At 45.9% G+C, this 18,517-nt stretch overlaps 1 protein-coding gene across 1 annotated transcript in view; it reads right to left on the reverse strand.

Moving 5' to 3' along the window:
• TRPM8 (transient receptor potential cation channel, subfamily M, member 8) overlaps nucleotides 1–18,517 on the reverse strand; it is an 86,280-nt gene that overhangs the window by 58,563 nt on the left and 9,200 nt on the right. The window contains exons 4-8 of the mRNA XM_015426383.1: nucleotides 14,042–14,219; nucleotides 11,441–11,613; nucleotides 9,188–9,362; nucleotides 6,148–6,215; nucleotides 3,238–3,435 (exon numbers count right to left, since the gene is read on the reverse strand). Of these exons, the coding sequence (XP_015281869.1) occupies nucleotides 3,238–3,435; nucleotides 6,148–6,215; nucleotides 9,188–9,362; nucleotides 11,441–11,613; nucleotides 14,042–14,219 (792 nt within the window). The remainder of the gene's footprint in view (nucleotides 1–3,237; nucleotides 3,436–6,147; nucleotides 6,216–9,187; nucleotides 9,363–11,440; nucleotides 11,614–14,041; nucleotides 14,220–18,517) is intronic.

Genomic DNA, 18,517 nt, shown 5'->3' on the forward strand with positions numbered 1-18,517 from the left:
GCCGATGCCTCCGTCGCCTGGCTGGAGTGGCCGCGGGGGAGTCTGGAGTCGGGCGGCCGCTGGTGGGAGCCGCGGGTGCCCGGGCCGAGATTGGGGGGGCAAGGCGGGCGACAGAAGGCCGATGCCTCCGTCGCCCGGCCCTCTACAGAATCCACCCCCCAAACCTCCAGGTATTTCCCTCCTTAGAGCTGGCAACCCTACATTCCCCTCAGTGCCTGTTGGTAGGCAACTAAGCTTGGTCCTGTCACCTACTTTGGCCTTTGGGAGAAAACACATTGGGGCCAATCCTGATAGGGTTGCCAACTCCAGATGGGAAATTCCTGGAGATTTGAGGGATGGAGCCTGAAGAGGGTGAGGTTTGAGGAGGGGTGGGACCTCAGACAGGTACACTGCCATAGACTCCACCCTCCAAACCAGTCAGTCTCACATAGGGAACCATTGTTGCCAATCTCCAGGTGAGGGCTGGAGAGCACTCAGTATTACAACTGCTCTGCAGAAGGGAGGGCAGAAGTCAGCTGAAGTCAAAGGGGCAGATAATGGTAGGTTGGTGGCTAGCTGGGAAGGAGATGGGGTTGCCAACTACATGCTGACAAATTCCTGGGGATTTGAGGGGTGGAGCCTGGAGAGGGTGGGGTTTGCAGAGGGGTGGGACCTCAGACAGGTAGAATGCCATAGACTCCACCCTCCAAACCAGCCATTTTGTCCTGGGTAACAATTGTTGCCAATCTCCAGGTGAGGGCTACAGATTACTCACAATTACAACTGCTCTTCAGGTAGCAGAGATCAGTTCCTCTGGAGAAAACAGTGGACTCTGTCATTATACCCTGCTGAGGTCACCACAGCAAATTGACACTGTTTGCCCAAAGCCAGAGCACTGCCCCAGAGCCTCTTTCTAGATCCCGTTGTATTGCTTTCACAACGGGCTTTACTGCTAGTTGGTTTATAAAAGCCTTTAGTGATACAGGTAGGGGAGGGGAGCAGAGGGCATTGTTTACAGATGAGGGCCAGCCTGTCACTAAATTCTGAGGAGACAGAAAACACACACATACACTCTGCAGTGGGAAACTCCCACTGTGGACACACCGTTTTCATTGGTCACTTCCAAAAACAAAGCCAAATTAGAGGAAGGAACTAATTGCTATTGCAGAAGACAAATGCCAACAAATATGTGGACGTGAGTCTAATACCTAGAAAATGTCAGCGAAGGAACTGACTGTACAGAAGCCTTTTAAAATCTATAGTAACAAAATAAGGCCGTAAGTACAAAATGTAACAGAACATCATGACCAACAAGAAGAAGCGTTTTTAATAAGAGATTGCTGCCCTGTAAGATTATTAGAGTCACAAGGTAATGGATTTAAAGACAAGCATTCAGATGAAGTACAGGACCATTAATTCCAAAGGCCATTTACCCCTCCTAAATGACTCCCTCACTGAGGCCGAGTGCCATTCTAAAAGCAGAACATTAAATTTTTCCGTGCACTCAGGTTTTTCCTCCTGTTGTAAGGAGAATAAAAATCCTGCAATTGTTTAAACTTGAGACCCCAGCACAATACAAAAAGAGGTATGCCTTCCAGCCCCTCCCCCCAGCCCCCTTTTACCAGGATTAGTGACATATGCAGAGGATTGATAGTGGCAATTACAAGTTATGGCTTGATTAGGAAAAAAAGTGAAAACGAATGGATCCCTGATCAAACACCACCACGTTGACTTGTGGCTCTTTCGTGAGGCTTTTTATTTGGTTGTTTGTTTGATTATTTATATACCACCCTCCCCCCAATGGGGCTCAGGGCAGTTAAAAACAAATTATACATACAATTCTAATAAATACTATCTATCTATCTAAAAAATTCCGACCTCCCTACGAACAGGCTCAGGGCGGATCACAATTTGCACTTAGGCCATCCAACATTACAACAAAGGCCCCAGTCACATGGGCCGGATATCGCGGGAGGGAGGTGTGGCTGTTTGCCTCGGAGCGAACTACCATGCGGCAGCCGGATCAAACGTCCCGCCCGACGTCCCGTCGTTGGGGGGAGGTGCCGATCATACCTCACTCCTGCGGTGCGGCAAAGAAGCGGCACTGCGGGGGTTGTGTTGTTTTTTTTAACCCAAGTGTTTGCATGCGCCGTCAGGTGCTTGTGGGCACCCGTGGAGACTTGACAAAAAAAAGTTTTCGCGACAGGACATGGGCAGGTGCCGGATGCCACTGTTCCCTCTAAGCTGAGTTAGTGTGAGCTAGCTCACAGTTTTTTAGCCTCTGGCTCACACATTTTTGTCTTAGCTCAGGAAACATGGCTCTAGAGCAAGCTAATTTATGCAGCAGGCAAATCGCTCGCTCACAACTTTAATGCCAGTAGCTCACAAAGTAGAATTTTTGCTCACAAGACTCCACAGCTTAGAGGAAACATTGCCGGATGCCACGAGCTAACACCGGAAACGTGATCTGACGCCCACCCTAGCCCCACTGTTTCCGGAAACTAGTACCTCAGAGGTACTAGTTTTTTACAGCGCATCTTCGGAGTGACGCCTCGGGTGAGCCACGGGAGCTCTACGCTTCCCAGATGTGGCGGTGAGATCGCGCCCGGAAAATCCGCCTATCTTCCGTCTCTCTAGCGTGCCTAGTGCTCCGTGTGACCGGGGCCAAAATAAAATAGTAATAATTTATTAGAACCAATAAAACAGCATTAAAACAATAAACATCAGCAGTAATCAGAATTTATCAGATAGCATTACACAATATGTATCCTCCCTTCGGGGAGGAGATGGGGAGGCCAGGCTTGATGGTAAATCACTGCTGTCCCCAACCATAGGCCTGGTGGAACATCTCTGTCTTACAGGCCCTGCAGAACTATTTAGGTCCCGCAGAGAACAGATGTCATCAGGCAGAGAATTCCACCAGGCCGGTGCCAGGGCCGAAAAAAGCCCTGGCTCTGGCTGAAGACAGCTGGATATCCTTGCCTTGTGTTAGCTCCAATTTAAGATGAACTGAATACAAATCTCATATGCTCAACCTACGTAATGAGCCTCTGTAAACATGCATATGATTCAATGATTCTATGATTCAATCACAAACCAGACCTTTTCTAAAAGCCACGGGTTGTCATTTATGCCACCCAATTGCTGGGATTAACACCACCTAGCCGAAAGGGAAACGGTGGAAGCTGATTTTTCCCTCCGCCAAGGAGGGCGGAGGGGGCTCCTTGGGGCTTAGAAGAGACAGCCTTGCTCACTCACCCATCTGATCCAGCTTTCAGTCTCCTCTTCAGCCAGCCGAGAAAGCGTGCGAGGCAAGTACCTGAGCAATTTCTCCTTCACAGATGAGGAGGTCATGGTGCCTTCAGCCTCCACCAAACTGGCGATCACGTCTGCAATCTGGCCAGAGCCTTCCACGACCACGCAGGGAATTTTACTCTTGACTGCGGTGTTAATAGCCTATGGAAGAGACCGTTGAAGTGACGAAATGGATTCACAAAGGAGCCAGTCATTTAGAATCCTTCTCAGCAGCACTAAATGTGGCACATGCAGAATCCTAGCGGTGCTTTTGGCCAGCTGCGAATTCTAGCAGCCTTCGTTCTTTTGCAAGAGTTAGGTTGTGGTCACACGGGCCAGAAAAAATGGGGGTGGGGAGAGTGAGGCTATTTCCTCCGGAGGGATTTGACCCGCAGTTGCACGATCACACCTCCCTTTGAAGCTGCAGGCGCAGCCCGTCAGTGTGTGATCAGACGCAACCGCGGGTGAGTCGGGGGGGGGGGGTTGTACCATTTGTTTCCCATGTGCCTAAACAAGGAATTGATGAATTGCACCTCCACACTGAGGGTTCCCTATGGAGTTTGTGATAATATAAATACTGGAAGGGGGGAGCGGCACGGAGTTGGGATGGCCTGATCAGACCATCCCGATGCCATGAGGGCACACTGGAGAGATCAGACAGGGGAAAGTGCATCCGTGGCCCGTCGCAACCCATTTACTACCGGATTTTCCCCTGTGTCTTTTAACTCCACTTCTGCGGCGGAGCAGAATGGGTTGCTGATACCTGCGAGGCGCTTCCCAGATATTGTTGTCTGATTGCGCCCTTTAAATCCACCCGGCATTCAGGCCTATGTCGGGTCTAATTGTGCGTATGATCGCAGCCTCAGTCTGTAATCCGTCCATTCTAGGCAGAGTGATTGAGAGAGCAGTAGCCGACTGTAATGATTCCTTGTTTTTGGTGTGTGTGTGTGTCTCTTTAAAAGTTTGGTTGCATGGCTGTGGTAAGTAGACTGGAGTGGTTGAGAGAAGCAAGCGTGGTATGATTGGTGGTTGACAGAGAGGGGGAGGGGTTTTGGAAGTGAAAATGAGTGGATGAGTATGTATGTCAGTCAGGAGTGACAGTTACAGGTTTGACAGTTGATAAGTTCAGTTAGTTCTGGGTGTGAGGGAAGTGAGAAGCGATCCTGTGTGGAATAAGTTAGTTCAGTGAGAAACAGAAGGAAGGCTGAGAGAATAGGAAAAAATAAATGAAAGTTTAATTGAAGACAAGTTATAGGAAAGGCTGTATGTCCTGGAGAGAAACAGTGAACATATATGACCTTGAGTTAAAGTGTTACAAAGTTACCTGAAAGTTCCCTGTCAGTAAGGGAGCAGATTGTGTGTGATACACCAAGCAATTGTTCATTATTTACACATTAATAGTTACATTGTTCTACCCTTGTATTTATGAATTATTTCAGTAAATCCTCTTTTATTCAAGTATACCAGATCTGAAAGAAATACTTCCTCAGGACCACATAGTTCCTCATAAGCCTTGAACTCGGTCTACCAAAATAGTAAGAACAACAGTAAAGTATAAAGGTTTGGAAATCCTTAAAATTTCCTGGTGGCAGCCGGATATACCCAGTAGAACAAAATAAAAAGAGAACTTTTAAAGGGAACCCAGTCCTCCCCAATAAATAGGACATCACACCGACCATCTCCAGTTCTTCTTGAATAACTCATCTGCACTGGACCCTTTTCAGCCTGGTTTCAGGGTGGGTTATGGGACAGAGAAGGCTCTGGTGGCTTTTGTTGATGACCTCTGTCAGAATGTAGACAAAGGCCATGCTTCTTTGCTGCTCGTACTAGATCCATCGGCAGCCTTTGATGTAATAGATCATGTCATCCTGTTGAGGCACTTGGAGACTGAAGGAGGTATCAGGGTGTGTACCTTAGACTAATTTAAATAATTCCTCATGGATTGGACTCAAAGGGTTGTCGTTAGAGACCATTTCACTTCGGTGTGGGAGTTGTCTTGTGGGCTTCCACAGGGCACAGTCTTATCCTCCAGACTATTCAATCTCTCGGTAAAGCCTTTAGGAGAAATCATTCATAGCTTTGGAAATGGGTTTCGTCGATATGCTGATGACAGCCACTTCTGTATCTTTCTATCCACATCCCCTGGTGATGAGGTAGAGGTCACTCTCTTTGGGTATTTTTGCATTTTTGTGTGTGCATCTGTGTGCATGCGTGTGCCCATGCCTGGAAGTCATGGCGACCTCTGGTGACTCCTATTGGGGCATGGAGGATGTTCAGAGAAGTGGCTTGATAGCCTGCCTCTGCCTCCCGGCCCTGGTATTCTTTGAAGGTCTCCCATCCAAATACCCTGCTTAGCTTCCAGGATCTAATGAGATTGGGCTTGCCTAGGCTATCCAGGTCAGGGTGATGAGGTAGAGGTCTTGAGCCACTGCCTGACTGGTGGGGTCAAATGGCTAAAAGTGAACAAAATGAATCTGAGCCCAGAAAAAAACAAAAGGGATGCTGGTTTGGAAGGAAGAGATCTTGAAGGTGCTTCCCATTTTTGATGAGGTTCAGTGGACCCTTGCAAGAATCTGCCTTATGCTATCTCAGACTGTCGGTCCATCAAGATCAGTATTGTCTACGCAAGACCAGCAGTGCCTCTCCAGGATCTCAGGCAGAAGTCTTTCTTATCACCTCCTGCCTGGTCTTTTTAACTGGCGATGCCGCCAGGGATTGAACCTGGCACCTTCTGCATGCCAAGCAGATGCTCTATCTCTGAGCCACAGCCCCTCCCCAAAACTGACAATACATCTTCCTACAAGAATGGAAAACATTCACTTTGCCCCTAAAGTGTTTAGGGTGTGGAGAGAGCTTTGCAAAAATCAGACATACTTTTAGAGTTTCTTTTCCTCCTCCTTGAACAAAGCACACAATTGGAATTTTCCCACCATAGTTAGAATCTGAAATAAAAACACAGGATGGACATATGTATGATCTAAAGCATTACATGTTTTTTTTTAAAAAAACCCATTCCTTAGTTTTATTTTGTGCCATTCAGAAAGCGCAGTAGTATCCTTTGACCAGACATTTGTGTATTGCCTTGTGAAAGTATGTATTAATTTAAAGTATGTATTAATTTAAAAACACACGATGGACATATGTATGATCTAAAGCATTACATGTTTTTTTTTAAAAAAACCATTCCTTAGTTTTATTTTGTGCCATTCAGAAAGCGCAGTAGTATCCTTTGACCAGACATTTGTGTATTGCCTTGTGAAAGTATGTATTAATTTAAAGGTTTCTGGCCTGACAAATATATTAGAAGGAAAAATGGAAGAAGAATTTATGGAACCTTGGGGGGCGTTTTATGACTGGTTAAAACTTGAGAAAATAAGATTAAGTGAAGAATAATAAGAATAATAGAGGAAGCAGTTGTGAAATTGTAATGAGAAGATGTGCATGCAGAATGCTAAACTGGAACTTTTACTATTTCTGTATTTTTTCTTTTCTTCCTTCCTTTCCCCTTCCCAACTTTCTTTATATAAACTAATAAAATTCTTTTTTTAAAAAAAAAGCTCAGTAGTATCCTTTGACCAGACATTTGTGTATTGCCTTGTGAAAGTACGTATTAATTAAAAGGTTTCTGGCTTTCCCACTATTCACATTATCGGTCCCTAATCAATAGTTGCTTATTCAGTAACAAACACTTTGACACATTCAATTTGACCCCCCCCCCCTCAGGGCTTTCCCAGATGGGCTAACTGTCCCCTGCTCTTTAGGCCAGCCCCTGTGTTCTGGTGCCAACCCCTGGCAAAGGCATTTTTCCCTTTAGGGGATGCCTTTAGGGGATTTTATTGACACACACTATTACAGGGATCACTCTTAGAGTTTCAGTCTCCAGCCCCTGTAGACTTTTGAGGATGGCAGTGGAGCCCTCTTGTTTCTAAGGCACCTGCACGGACACTAGGCAGCATGCTGCATGTCCTGTTCCTTCCCTGAAACGTTAGAAAATGTATAATAATTTTACTGACTAACACGGGTGGTGGAGGAAAGTGCCAACGAGTCACAGCTGACTTACTGTGACCACCACTGGGTTTTCAAGCCAAGAGACGATCAGAGGCAGTTTGCCACTGCCTGCCTGCCTCTGCATAGCAACCCTACACTTCCTTAGTGGTCTCCCACTCAAGTACTATCCAGGGCTGACCTTGCTTAGCTTCCAGGATCGGAGGAGATCGGGCTGTCTTGGACTATCCAGTTCAGAGCTAAGCAACACTACTGAGCAGAGGTCGATTCGGGGGGGATCGCGGGGGATCGCAGTTCCCCTGGGTGAGGTGCGGGGGGGCACACAACGAAGCCCCGCCCCTTGCTTCCGGCTGCCCCGCTTCCAGCCCTCATTCAGCCAGGAGGAGGCAGGAGAAGAGGGAGGGTAAGTTGCTTTCTCCCCGCCTCTCCCCACCCCTGCCTGCCTGGGGCCAGGGGTGGGCCTTGGCGGGGAGGGCCTTGGCGGGGCTTCCTCGCACTCTCGCCGGCCTTGCAGGTTCCCCGCCGGGCCCCTGATGTCAGGGGGTGTGGCATATGCTAATGAGTTATGCTAATGAGTCCCCCTAGCTCTTTTTCTATGAAACGACCCCTGCTACTCAGCAATAATTAAGGAGCACTAAATTGACAAGACACCATGGAAGCAACTGGTGGAGTTTGCAGATTTCTTTCCAGAATGCTTCTGCAAATCCAGATTATTGCCGCTACAAAACCTAGTCCTAAACTCACCACAGTTTCTTGTAATTTTATTAATGCCATGAGAAAGTGTTGTAGTACGTAAATAAATAAATAGGCCTGGTTGTCATTGCAACAAAAAGCTAGCCTCTCAACTAACATCCTCAATTTCTCGTGATTTCATTATTGCTTTAGAAAGCTCAATTTAATTGAATATTGGAAGCAGCTGCTTAAGGAATGGATTCATCCACCACTGTTGAATAGTCAACGTAGAAGCAAGGAATGACAAGAATTTCATGCAAGTGCATTTTTGTGTCATACAACAAAACATAACCTGATGTGAAATGATAGGTAAGTTTTGTACTTCTAGTGGGGGTTGCCAAGAGACACTATAATAAAATTCCAGCTGAAAATTAAAGGAATCACAATGAAATTTCTAGGTGCCATGACAACCTGGAACCTGGGACTTGTCAAACCCTGACATAGAATAGTCCTATAACCATAATTTTGCTCCTGTTTTACCTTCTTTCCTCTCCTTTGTTCTCTCTTTGTTGCCCTCCTCTGCCAAAATTTAGACTGTAAGCCCCTTTTAAAACTTCAGCTTATGTTTAAAACGTACATTGATGGCACCATAACAATAACTTTTCTTTCTCCACTAGTTCCCATGACTGCATCAAAATAGGTCTGATCAGCAAAGAAGGTATATTGCCTCACAAAAAGTATTTATTTGCTACATCAGTGCTACAGGTGAAATGGCTCCTGTGGCAATTTACAATAAAAAATAAATAACTCTACAATTTAAATAAGCATTTCATACTCAGAGTCCCCTAAACACCCATCAATGACCAGAGAACTTAAATCAGACGAAAACTCCAAATCCACCTTGAAACCGACCTGGGATAAGACTATTTGGAAAAATACTGGGATGTGAGGGACAATTTATTTTGCTTTGATAATTATTGAAGGTTAAAGGATATTTAAAAATAGATAAAGTTATATGAATAAAAAATGGAGGGATAAGTTACCTATAGATATGGGGGGGAAAGGGAGGGATGAAGAACATCTAAGAAACGAACAGGAAGTTGGAGCACTGTGGGAAGCCGAGTGGGGGGGGTAAGGGAGGAGGGTAGGATGTATAACTATATAATGTTTGATTTATATTTGACTTTGTTTATTATATCCTAATAAAATGTTTTCCAAAAAAAAGAAAGAAACCAACCTGGGATAATGCGTTCCGAAATGTATTTTTCTAGCTGGGTTCGTAGCTTGGCCTCTATGGATGGGTACCCATGAGTGCCGTTATCCACCAGAATTAGATGCGTGTGATTATTGTCCAGACAATATAAAGGGTCCCTCTTGAGGTCATCCATGATGTAGTGTGCTGAGTAATATGCCTAGAAATGACAACAATTTAAAAAAATACAGAAATAAGCTGACTTCCCACCACTGAATGACACTTGTGATGTCATGGTTGCTCTGCCAAGTTTGTTCCCCTCCTTTAAAACAAACAAACAGAAAACTCTGAATTTCTTTTACCAGTTTTGGTTACGCCAAGTCTCATTAGGGAACTAGCTGAGACACTTGGAGATCCATGATTGACTATTGTGACACTTTTTATTGGCCAACGGTATAGATACTCCATCACACCTGCCAGTTTTACTTGCAACCCAGTCACACATGGCGATGAAGGCAGTGAAAGGTACAAGCTGTTTGCCTCTGTCCAAACAGTTCAATCACCCTGACCTGCGGAAAATCATGTACCTATCACATATGACTTTGCAGTTTCAGCTGCTTCCCGGCAATGCTCCCTCTAAGCTGTGGAGTCTTGTGGGCAAAAATTCTACTTTGTGAGCTACTGGCATTAAAGTTGTGAGCCAGCGATTTGGCTACTGCATAAATGAGTTTGCTCTGGAGCCCTCCTTCCTGAGCTAAGGCGAAAATGTGTGAGCTGGAGGCTAAAAAACTGTGAGCTAGCTCACACTAACTCAGCTTAGAGGGAACACTGCTTCCCGGTGTCCTGGCTGCGGCCGCCAGCTTCCTGTCTGCTGTCTGCCACATTTTTAACAACAAAACAGCAACAACAAACCTGTAATGAAGTACAGCTAGTGGTTTACTAGAGTGGGGTCTCCCTGTGGTCCAAACCCTGTTGTATTGCTCATTGGATGCTGTTGATTGTTCTTGACTTACACTATGTGATCCTGCCTTGAGTCTCAGCCGAGAAATGCAGACTATAAATAACCAAACAACAACAAGAACAAGAACATGGCTGCCTCACTTGGTGAGGATTAATGGCTGGTGAACTGTGTGCATCGATTCACATGTGCTCGTTATCGTGCAGCGTGCATCAACATGACAAATATTGCTGACTGTGCATGATCAAAGAACAGCATGTGAGGCACTCTACGTCAAGGAAATGATATCTCTGAGTGCATAGGTGAAAAGGGATGTGTGTGAACTTCAAGATATTCTGGGCTCAACAAGTAGGTCACGCTACACAATACTGGGGGACATATGTCTCTTCTTCAGCGACTGACAAGACTGAATCCACTAACTGCTAACTGCTGGGGCACAAAAGCTACAGCAAGGTGCAAGGTAAGTGCAGGGGGAGGGTTTCCATGCCCATTTTCCCAACCCCAATCAGCCCCCCGCTTGGGATTTTCATGTGTCCATTGAGAAAAAATATGCAGGCAAAACAGCAGCACTGAGAATCGTCTAAGGTTGAAAATGTGGCTTGGGAGCAATGTTCCCTCTAAGCTGTGGAGTCTTGTGATCAAAAATTCTACTTGGTGAGCGCCTGGCATTAAAGTTGTGAGTGAGCAATTTGGCTCCTACATAGATTACTTTGCCCTGGAGCCATCCTCCCTCAGCTAAGACAAAAAGGTGTGAGCCAGAGGCTAAAAAACTGTGCGCTGGCTCACACTAACTCAGCTTAGAGGGAACAGTGCTTGGGAGATGGGTTTAACCGTCCCTCCTACATGCTGCAGCCTTGGTCTGAATTGGTAGGGGGTACAGCTGCTGTGTACCGCTAAGGAAAAGCCAATCATAGATTGTCCCATACCTTTCCTTAACCTCTGGATGTTTTGTTCACATGATTAAACGTTGGCCTAACATATCGCACCTTCTTGTCCTTTCCAAATCTACTGTCCTCTTATAATTCCCTGCATTTATCTTTTAAGGATGAATCACTTCTCTGTTTTCCAGAATCCCACAGAGTACCAACTGCACTTGATTACTTTATAAATGACACATGAGTGATCATACACTTCTGATCCTTTCATTAACACTAAACAAGGCCAGGAACAGTTCAAGCTTCAAGGAGAATGTCAGTTTAGTGTAAGAAAGAGCTATACAACCTGGAAGTCTTTGGTTCAGATATCAGTGCAGTCATGAACTCGTGTCAGGGAAGCAAATCAGTCCCTCGTTTGTAATCTGAGAAGTTACCCAACTCCAGGATGTTCATCAAGATCAGTACCTCCGCATCGCAGTTTCTGATCAGACTGTCCCGATTGGAAATCATCCCCCAGGAAGCGATCCCGATGGCAACAACATTCTCCTCTGAATTCCTACTGATGGTGTTATCCCTCACTACTTCCCCGATATACTTCATCAGCCCATAATGAGTTCCGCCAGTGAATATCCAGGCCCCTGCAGAGCAATAACAAGGCTCAGTCAAACTCACTTAGGCAGCGGACAAAGAAAACAGAGAATCTTTTAATTCATGCCAGTTCACATGTTACATGATTCATGCGGTGGACGTATGGGCTGTTGATTGACATTGGTCAGGGAGTTCCATGCTGGGAACTTAATTCCCAGGCCAAGTGCAGGCCTGATTTGGATCAGGAACCCAGTGCATTGGGAGAAGGGGCTTAAGCTGGCCTGTAGCTACGGCGGGGCAATTGGGGGCTCTGCCCCTTCCTTAAAGGGCCAGCCAACTTCCTTTAAGGCCCTTCCCCACTTCTTCCCAAAAGCATTTAAAGGGATCCTCTAAAGCAGAAGGATGTGGACTGTTCAGTGCCCCACACTGTATATATTTTGCTGAGGATTTGTAGATAAATATCTCTTGCATTTGTACCAAGCTGGACTCCACTTTGGCAATAACATGGTCAGATGGTGCCTGGGTGTTGACTTGCCCTGTTGTTCAGGATACTTTTCAGTTTATTCAGTCTGAAGATGTGGACTGGTTCCCTCGATGTTTAAGGCCTACCACCTGCACATATGATTATTTCCTTTCATGACTGCTTAAATCTCCTGGTGGGGCTGGCTGATTGCGTTTGAGAAGAAGAGAGAAGGAGGAGATTGGATTTATGCCCCACCCTTCACTACCCGAAGGTGTCTCAGAGTGGCTTACAAACTCATCTCCCTTCCCCTCCCCACCACAGACACCCTGGGAGGTAGGTGGGGCTGAGAGAACTCTGACAGAAACTGCTCTTTTTCAAGAACAGCTCTTATCAGAACTACGGCTTGCCCAAGGTCATCCAGTCAGGTGCATGTGAAGGAGTGGGGAATCAAACCCAGTTCTCCCAGATTAGAGTCCGCGCACTTAACCACTACACCAAACTGGCTCTCAGTTAATACCTCCATGGATGAGCACACTTCTGTGAACATGTGGGTGTGTGGCCTAATATGCAAATGAGCTGTGCTGTCAGGGGTGTGTCCTAATAAGCAAATTAATTTCTGCTGTTGGGTGTGGCCTATTATGCTAATGAGTTTCTGCTGGGCTTTTTCTACAAAAAAAGCCCTAGAGTTGACAATTCAATTAAATCAAGGTGGCTGAACAACTCAAGGATTTCCTGGATGATGTGAACCATTTCACCCCAGACTTGGCCTATTTACGTGCCCTTAACCCATGCACTGAGATCTCAGTCCAAACTGGGGCCATGTGTGCCAGGGAATCAAGTTCCCAGCACAGAACTCCCAGCAGACATCAAGTCAACAGTCCACATGCCTTCCATGAGGACTTTGTAACATTTGAATTGGCACATGGTTTGAAACAGGTAGGGAATATTCTCTAAATCCCATCTAATGTATTCTTTTCCAGTACCATTGTATGAGTTGTACCTGGTTACACAGTATTTAGTGCCAAAGTAGCCCCTCAGAAGTGACAATAATGCCCCCCCGCAGGGCCGGCTCACTCACTAGGTGAACTAGGCGATTGCCTAGAGCGGGCTGGCCCTTAGGGGCGCCAAACTGCACCCAGCCCCGTACTCTGGGAGTTTCTTGATTATTTGTGTTTTTCATTCTTCCTAAAATGCATTTATTTTTGAAAATTGGTGGGCGCCGGGGGGGGGGGCGCCAGAAGGGATCCTTGCCTAGGGTGCAAAATAAGCTGGGGCCGGCCCGGTAGCTCTTGGGCAATTAGTCTCCTGAAGTTGCTATTTGGCTGTACAGAAACGGGAACTGTATCAAGGGAACTCACGCCACCTCATTAAAAAATGTAACATTTAGCCCTGACCAATGTTCCCTCTAAGCTTAGTGTGAGTTAGCTCAGAGTTTTTTAGTCTCCGGCTCACACATTTTTGTCTCAGCTCAGGAAGGATGGCTCCAGAGAAAACTGATTGATGCAGTGGCCAAATCGCTGGCTCACAACTTTAATGCCGGTAGCTCACAAAGTAGAATTTTTGCTCACAAGACTCCACAGCCTAGAGGAGGCATTGGCCATGACCTGGATAACCCAGGCCAGTCCGATCTCAGAGGCTAATCAGGGCAAACTCTGGCAAGTACTTGGATGGGAGACCTCCATGAAATACCGGAGGCGGGAGGCGGGGGCAGGCTTTATTCATCCACCTCTCTGAATATCCTACGGGGCCCCAGTAGGGGTCAGTCACCAGAGGTCACCATGACTTCTAGGTGCACACGCACTCACACGCTCACACACACATGCATATATCAAGATACCAAAAAAGTGTAATGTCTACTTTCGTCCTTACTTAGTACAACACAATGCTTTTCAATCACAGGGTGACCCCCATGGTTATGTGTATGAAATGCACGCAAGCTTTCCTTTCCTACCTTCCCTGCTTTATACCCACACATCGTTTTGCCAGGCTGTGCCAAAGCAAAGATGATGGTTTACCTTTAGACTGTGCAATGTAGATCAACCGGCTGACAATCTTGCGCATTCGTGGCTTCAGAGCAAAATTTTTTGCTCCGCCTGTGACAGAGATGACGAGGTTGGGTGTTTTCAGATGCCACTGCTGGGTCATGAGGTCGTAGAGAGTTTCAGAGTCTGTATCACACGACAGGCGGATATACTTGGGAAACAGAGAAAGACATTTTTACAAGAGGCAAAACATTCCATTTGGCCTGATATTGCCTTTCTACTCATTTGGCCTTTCTACTCATGCATCGTACCGCATTCTGCCATGTTTAGTTCAGTGGCTAATTCAGATGAGTCTTTGAATAGACCAAAAGCGCTCACGGGGGCCAGCATCTCCTTTGAAGCCTTCTTAGCAAGGGTGTAGACTTTCCGATTTCCCGGGGGAGGCTGGGGCTGGGCCAGAGGCATTGCTTTGCTAGGAGCAAGAGTGGCTCCCGGGGGAGGCTGAGAACCTTCCTGAAAATTTCGGCGGGGGCTGACGCCCCGCCGCCCCCACGAAGATTACGCCTATGCTTCTTAGTTCAGGCATCAGTACTTTCGCTCTCTGTTAAATAATTATTACTGTTTCAAATCCCTTCTGAATGTCACTGCTGTTCTTATACTTTCATTTGATGAATTTGTGAGCCTCTTTTGAGAAAAGTGGCACAGAAGTCGCCTAAATCCATAAATAGCTGTGCACTGTTTGCACACTGGAGATTAACACGGGGGGGGAGGATTGAGAAGCTTCTTTTGATTCATAAAAACCCTCAATTCTCTGATGAAGTAAAAGTTCAGAATAATTGGGCTGCCAGATCCTGGGGGGGCAGGAGTTTGCCCACTCTAGGGCCCCCCAACCTGCCGGCCCAGATCTGGCTGGTGGGGGGAACACCATCCCTAAAGTGCCTGGATCGGGCCAATGTGCTCGGCACGATGACGTCACGTGGAAGTGATGTCATCACTCTGGGCACGTCACCGGGGGGGGGGGATGGTCTAGCATTTGGCCTGAAAACTCTATGGTATCATAGAGTTTTCAGGCCGAATGCTAGACTGTCCCCTGGTGACGTGCCTAGCATGATGACTTCACTTCCGGGTGATGTCATCACGGCACATGTGCAAAAGTCCCAGACCAGGAGCTTCTCCCCGCCCCCCCTGGAAAGAGGTAGGGACCTGGCAACCTTGCAGAATAAGGAACTGGTTAAAGAACTAAGCATGAGTCATGTTTGTATCTTCAAAGATCTATCCATCTTGGTAAAAAATACGAATACTGGTTCTGGATAGCTAATTTTCTCTGCAGTTGCTGTGGCACTTTTAAACAGTTTCCATGCATGGTAACTCAGCAGCAAGCCCCACAGAACTGGATGGGTCTCAATCTTAGCCAGGTGTGCACAGGAATGCAGCCTTAATGAGTATAATGAACAGCAAAGAACACACCACTGACTGAAAATAAATACACAAGCAAAGTAGCAAGTATATAATAATCATATAAGCATAACAACTAAAGCACAGTCTACAGTCTATTATGCTTTATTATTGCACCTTGGCCTATTGATTCTTATTATAGTTGTTATGCTTATATGATTATTATATACTTGCTATTTTGCTTGTGCATTTAGTTGTTATGCTTATATGATTATTATATACTTGCTACTTTGTGTATTTATTTTCAGTCAGTGGTGTGTTCTTTGCTATTCCTTGTACTGTACACTGGCTTCCCCCCCTTATTTTTGGCTTAATGAGTATAATGGCAGGTGTAATTATTGCTTCCACAAAAGTAAGTAGGCATATAAATTTCAGAAGTATTCCAAACAACACAATTTTCAAAGCTGACAAAGCTCCGTGTGCTGAAAGCAGAAATGTGAGCAAAATTAGTTTAGGATTGATGAGGAAGTATCGCATATATTCTTTGAACTCCCCCCCCCAAGAACTCCCCAGAAAAAGCACCATCTTCAAAGTTTTAAAAGTTCCAACAATGTGACAATCACATGCTTAATTTGGCAAGTGGTTAACGTTGTCCCCCCCCCCCCCACTTCTGATATCTTAGCATGCATCATATGGCACCCGGAGACCTTTTGTAGCGGAGCACTTCTCATAATCTCACCCTAACTAGAACATTTTGCATCGGACAATGGGAAGCGACCCTGCTGAAATATTAATCCTCCTGGATGCTTGCCTTTTAAATGAATTAAACTTCTGAAATAAATGGGAACAGCAAGTGGCTAAAGATCAATGGGCCTTGTTAACCCTGGAGTTTCCCTTCTCTTGGTGAAAAGGGCTGTCAAATAGGCCTGTAGCTACAGTGGGGGCATCTCAGGGCCCGGCCCCCCTGACTTACTGCCAAGCCCTCCCCCCCCCAATTTCTCATCCAGCCCCAGGCCCCCTGACTTCTAATTTTTTATTTTATTTCTGGTGCTCCCTTGGGGTGGGGTGCCCCCGACTTATTTAAATTAAATTTTAAAATCCTGGCTACGGGCCTGCTGTTAAATTGCAGCTGACTTATGGTGACCCTGTAGGGTTCTCAAGGTGAGAGACCTGCAGTCGTGGCTGGCCATTGCCTGCCTCTGCATAGCAACCCAGGACTTCCTTGGTTGGACCCATCCAAGTACTAACCAGATCCAACCCTACTTAACTTCTGAGATGGTCCAGCCGGGTCAGACCATTCCTATTCATAGGTAAAGGTAAAGGTTCCCTTGCTCGAAAGCCAGTCGAATCTCTGTTTCAAAGCCGGAGAGCCAGCGCTGTCCGAAGACATTTCCGTGGTCACGTGGCTGGCATGACTAAACACCAAGGCGCACGGAATGCTGTTACCTTCCCACTGAAGTGGTACCTATTTATCTACTTGCAGTTTCTTGCTTTTGAACTGCTAGGTTGGCAGGAGCTGGAACTAGAGAAAGGAGCTCACTCCGTCCTGCGGCACACTCTGGTCGTAAAGGTTCCCTTGCTTGAAAGCCAGTTGAATCCGACTCTAGGGTTGCGGTGCTCATCTCCGTTTCAAAGCTGAAGAGCCAGCGCTGTCCGAAGACGTTTCCGTGGTCATGTAGCCGGCATGACTAAACACCGAGGCGCACGGAACGCTGTTACCTTCCCACGGAAGTGGTACCTATTTATCTACTTGCAATTTCTTGCTTTCGAACTGCTAGGTTGGCAGGAGCTGGAACTAGAGACGGGAGCTCACTCCATCATGCGGCACACTCCAGTCTCGAACTGCTGAACTACCAACCTTCCACAGCCTGCAGTTCAGCGTCTTAACCACTTGAGCCACCACAGCTCCTTTCCTATTCATAGGTGATGCTTAAACAGAATAAAGCACGTGCCAGTAAACCCCAACATCTACGCACTGACCCAGAACTGGATTATTAAAATCTATTCTGTCCATCACACCTTAAAAATGAAAAACAATTATGTTTAACCCTTGAGGTTTTTGCACTGTGTTTCTACCCATGGCTCCAGATTCCCTTCTAAACGCATAAAAGCAGGGCTCTAGTCGGGGGGGGGGCTCTCAGGTACGGAGCTCCGGAAGAGAACCTCTAGGGGGCGGGGCGGTCACGTGGTGAAGCCCCGCCCCCTTCTTTACCCCGCCCTCTGCTTCGATCCTCATTCCGTTTGGGAATGAGGATGAAGCAGGAGGGTAAGTAGCCGGGCCTTCTGACACACTTCCGGTGATGTCAGGGGGTGTGGCCTTCTGTCACTTCCGGTGATGTCAGGGGGCGTGGCATATGCAAATAAGTTATGCTAATGAGTTATGCTAATGAGCTCCGGCAGCTCTTTTTCTACAACAAGACCCCTGCATAAAAGTAGAATAATAATAGAACCGTCGCATGTCCTCATACTTTTTGAAAGGTAAAGAATGTAAAGGGAGTTTCACAGTGCTAGCCTAAGCAGAGTTATACCCTCCTAAGTCCACAGAAATCAATGGTTTAGAAGGGTGTAACTTGGCTAGGGTGGCACTGCCGTGTATAATAAAGCAAAAGTCCAGTGGCGGCTTAAAGGCTAACAACATTTATTTCAATATGAGCTTTTGTGAGTCAGACCTGAGCTGTGATTCATGAGAGGTCTTATTGAAATAAATGTTAGTCTTTTTTTTTTTTTTTTAATAAATTTATTTTCCAAGTTTTCACCTTTACAATCCATATTTTCTATGTATAAAGCATATGATAATTCATTAGTCATTTATACATCTTCATAAAGTTGTTGGCTTCAAATTATCATATCTAACTTATAAAAGTTCATCACATTTTTACACATCTCCATATAATTTGTTCTTAATTTATAATATTTACACTAGCATTTTATCCACCAATTCTTCTTTTATATTTTAGCCAGTCATATATATGTTTCCATCTTTTCCAAAATAGATTCTCTGGTTTGTTTTTCAGTTCTAGGCTCAGTTTATCCAATTCTGCGATTTCTAACATCTTGTATTTAAGTTCTTTTATCGATGGTATATGTTTTGATTTCCAACGTCTTGCTATGAGT

The sequence above is a fragment of the Gekko japonicus genome, unplaced genomic scaffold, assembly GCF_001447785.1.
Source record: "Gekko japonicus isolate JY-2015 unplaced genomic scaffold, Gekko_japonicus_V1.1 scaffold769, whole genome shotgun sequence".
In the NCBI taxonomy this organism is placed as follows: domain Eukaryota; kingdom Metazoa; phylum Chordata; class Lepidosauria; order Squamata; family Gekkonidae; genus Gekko; species Gekko japonicus.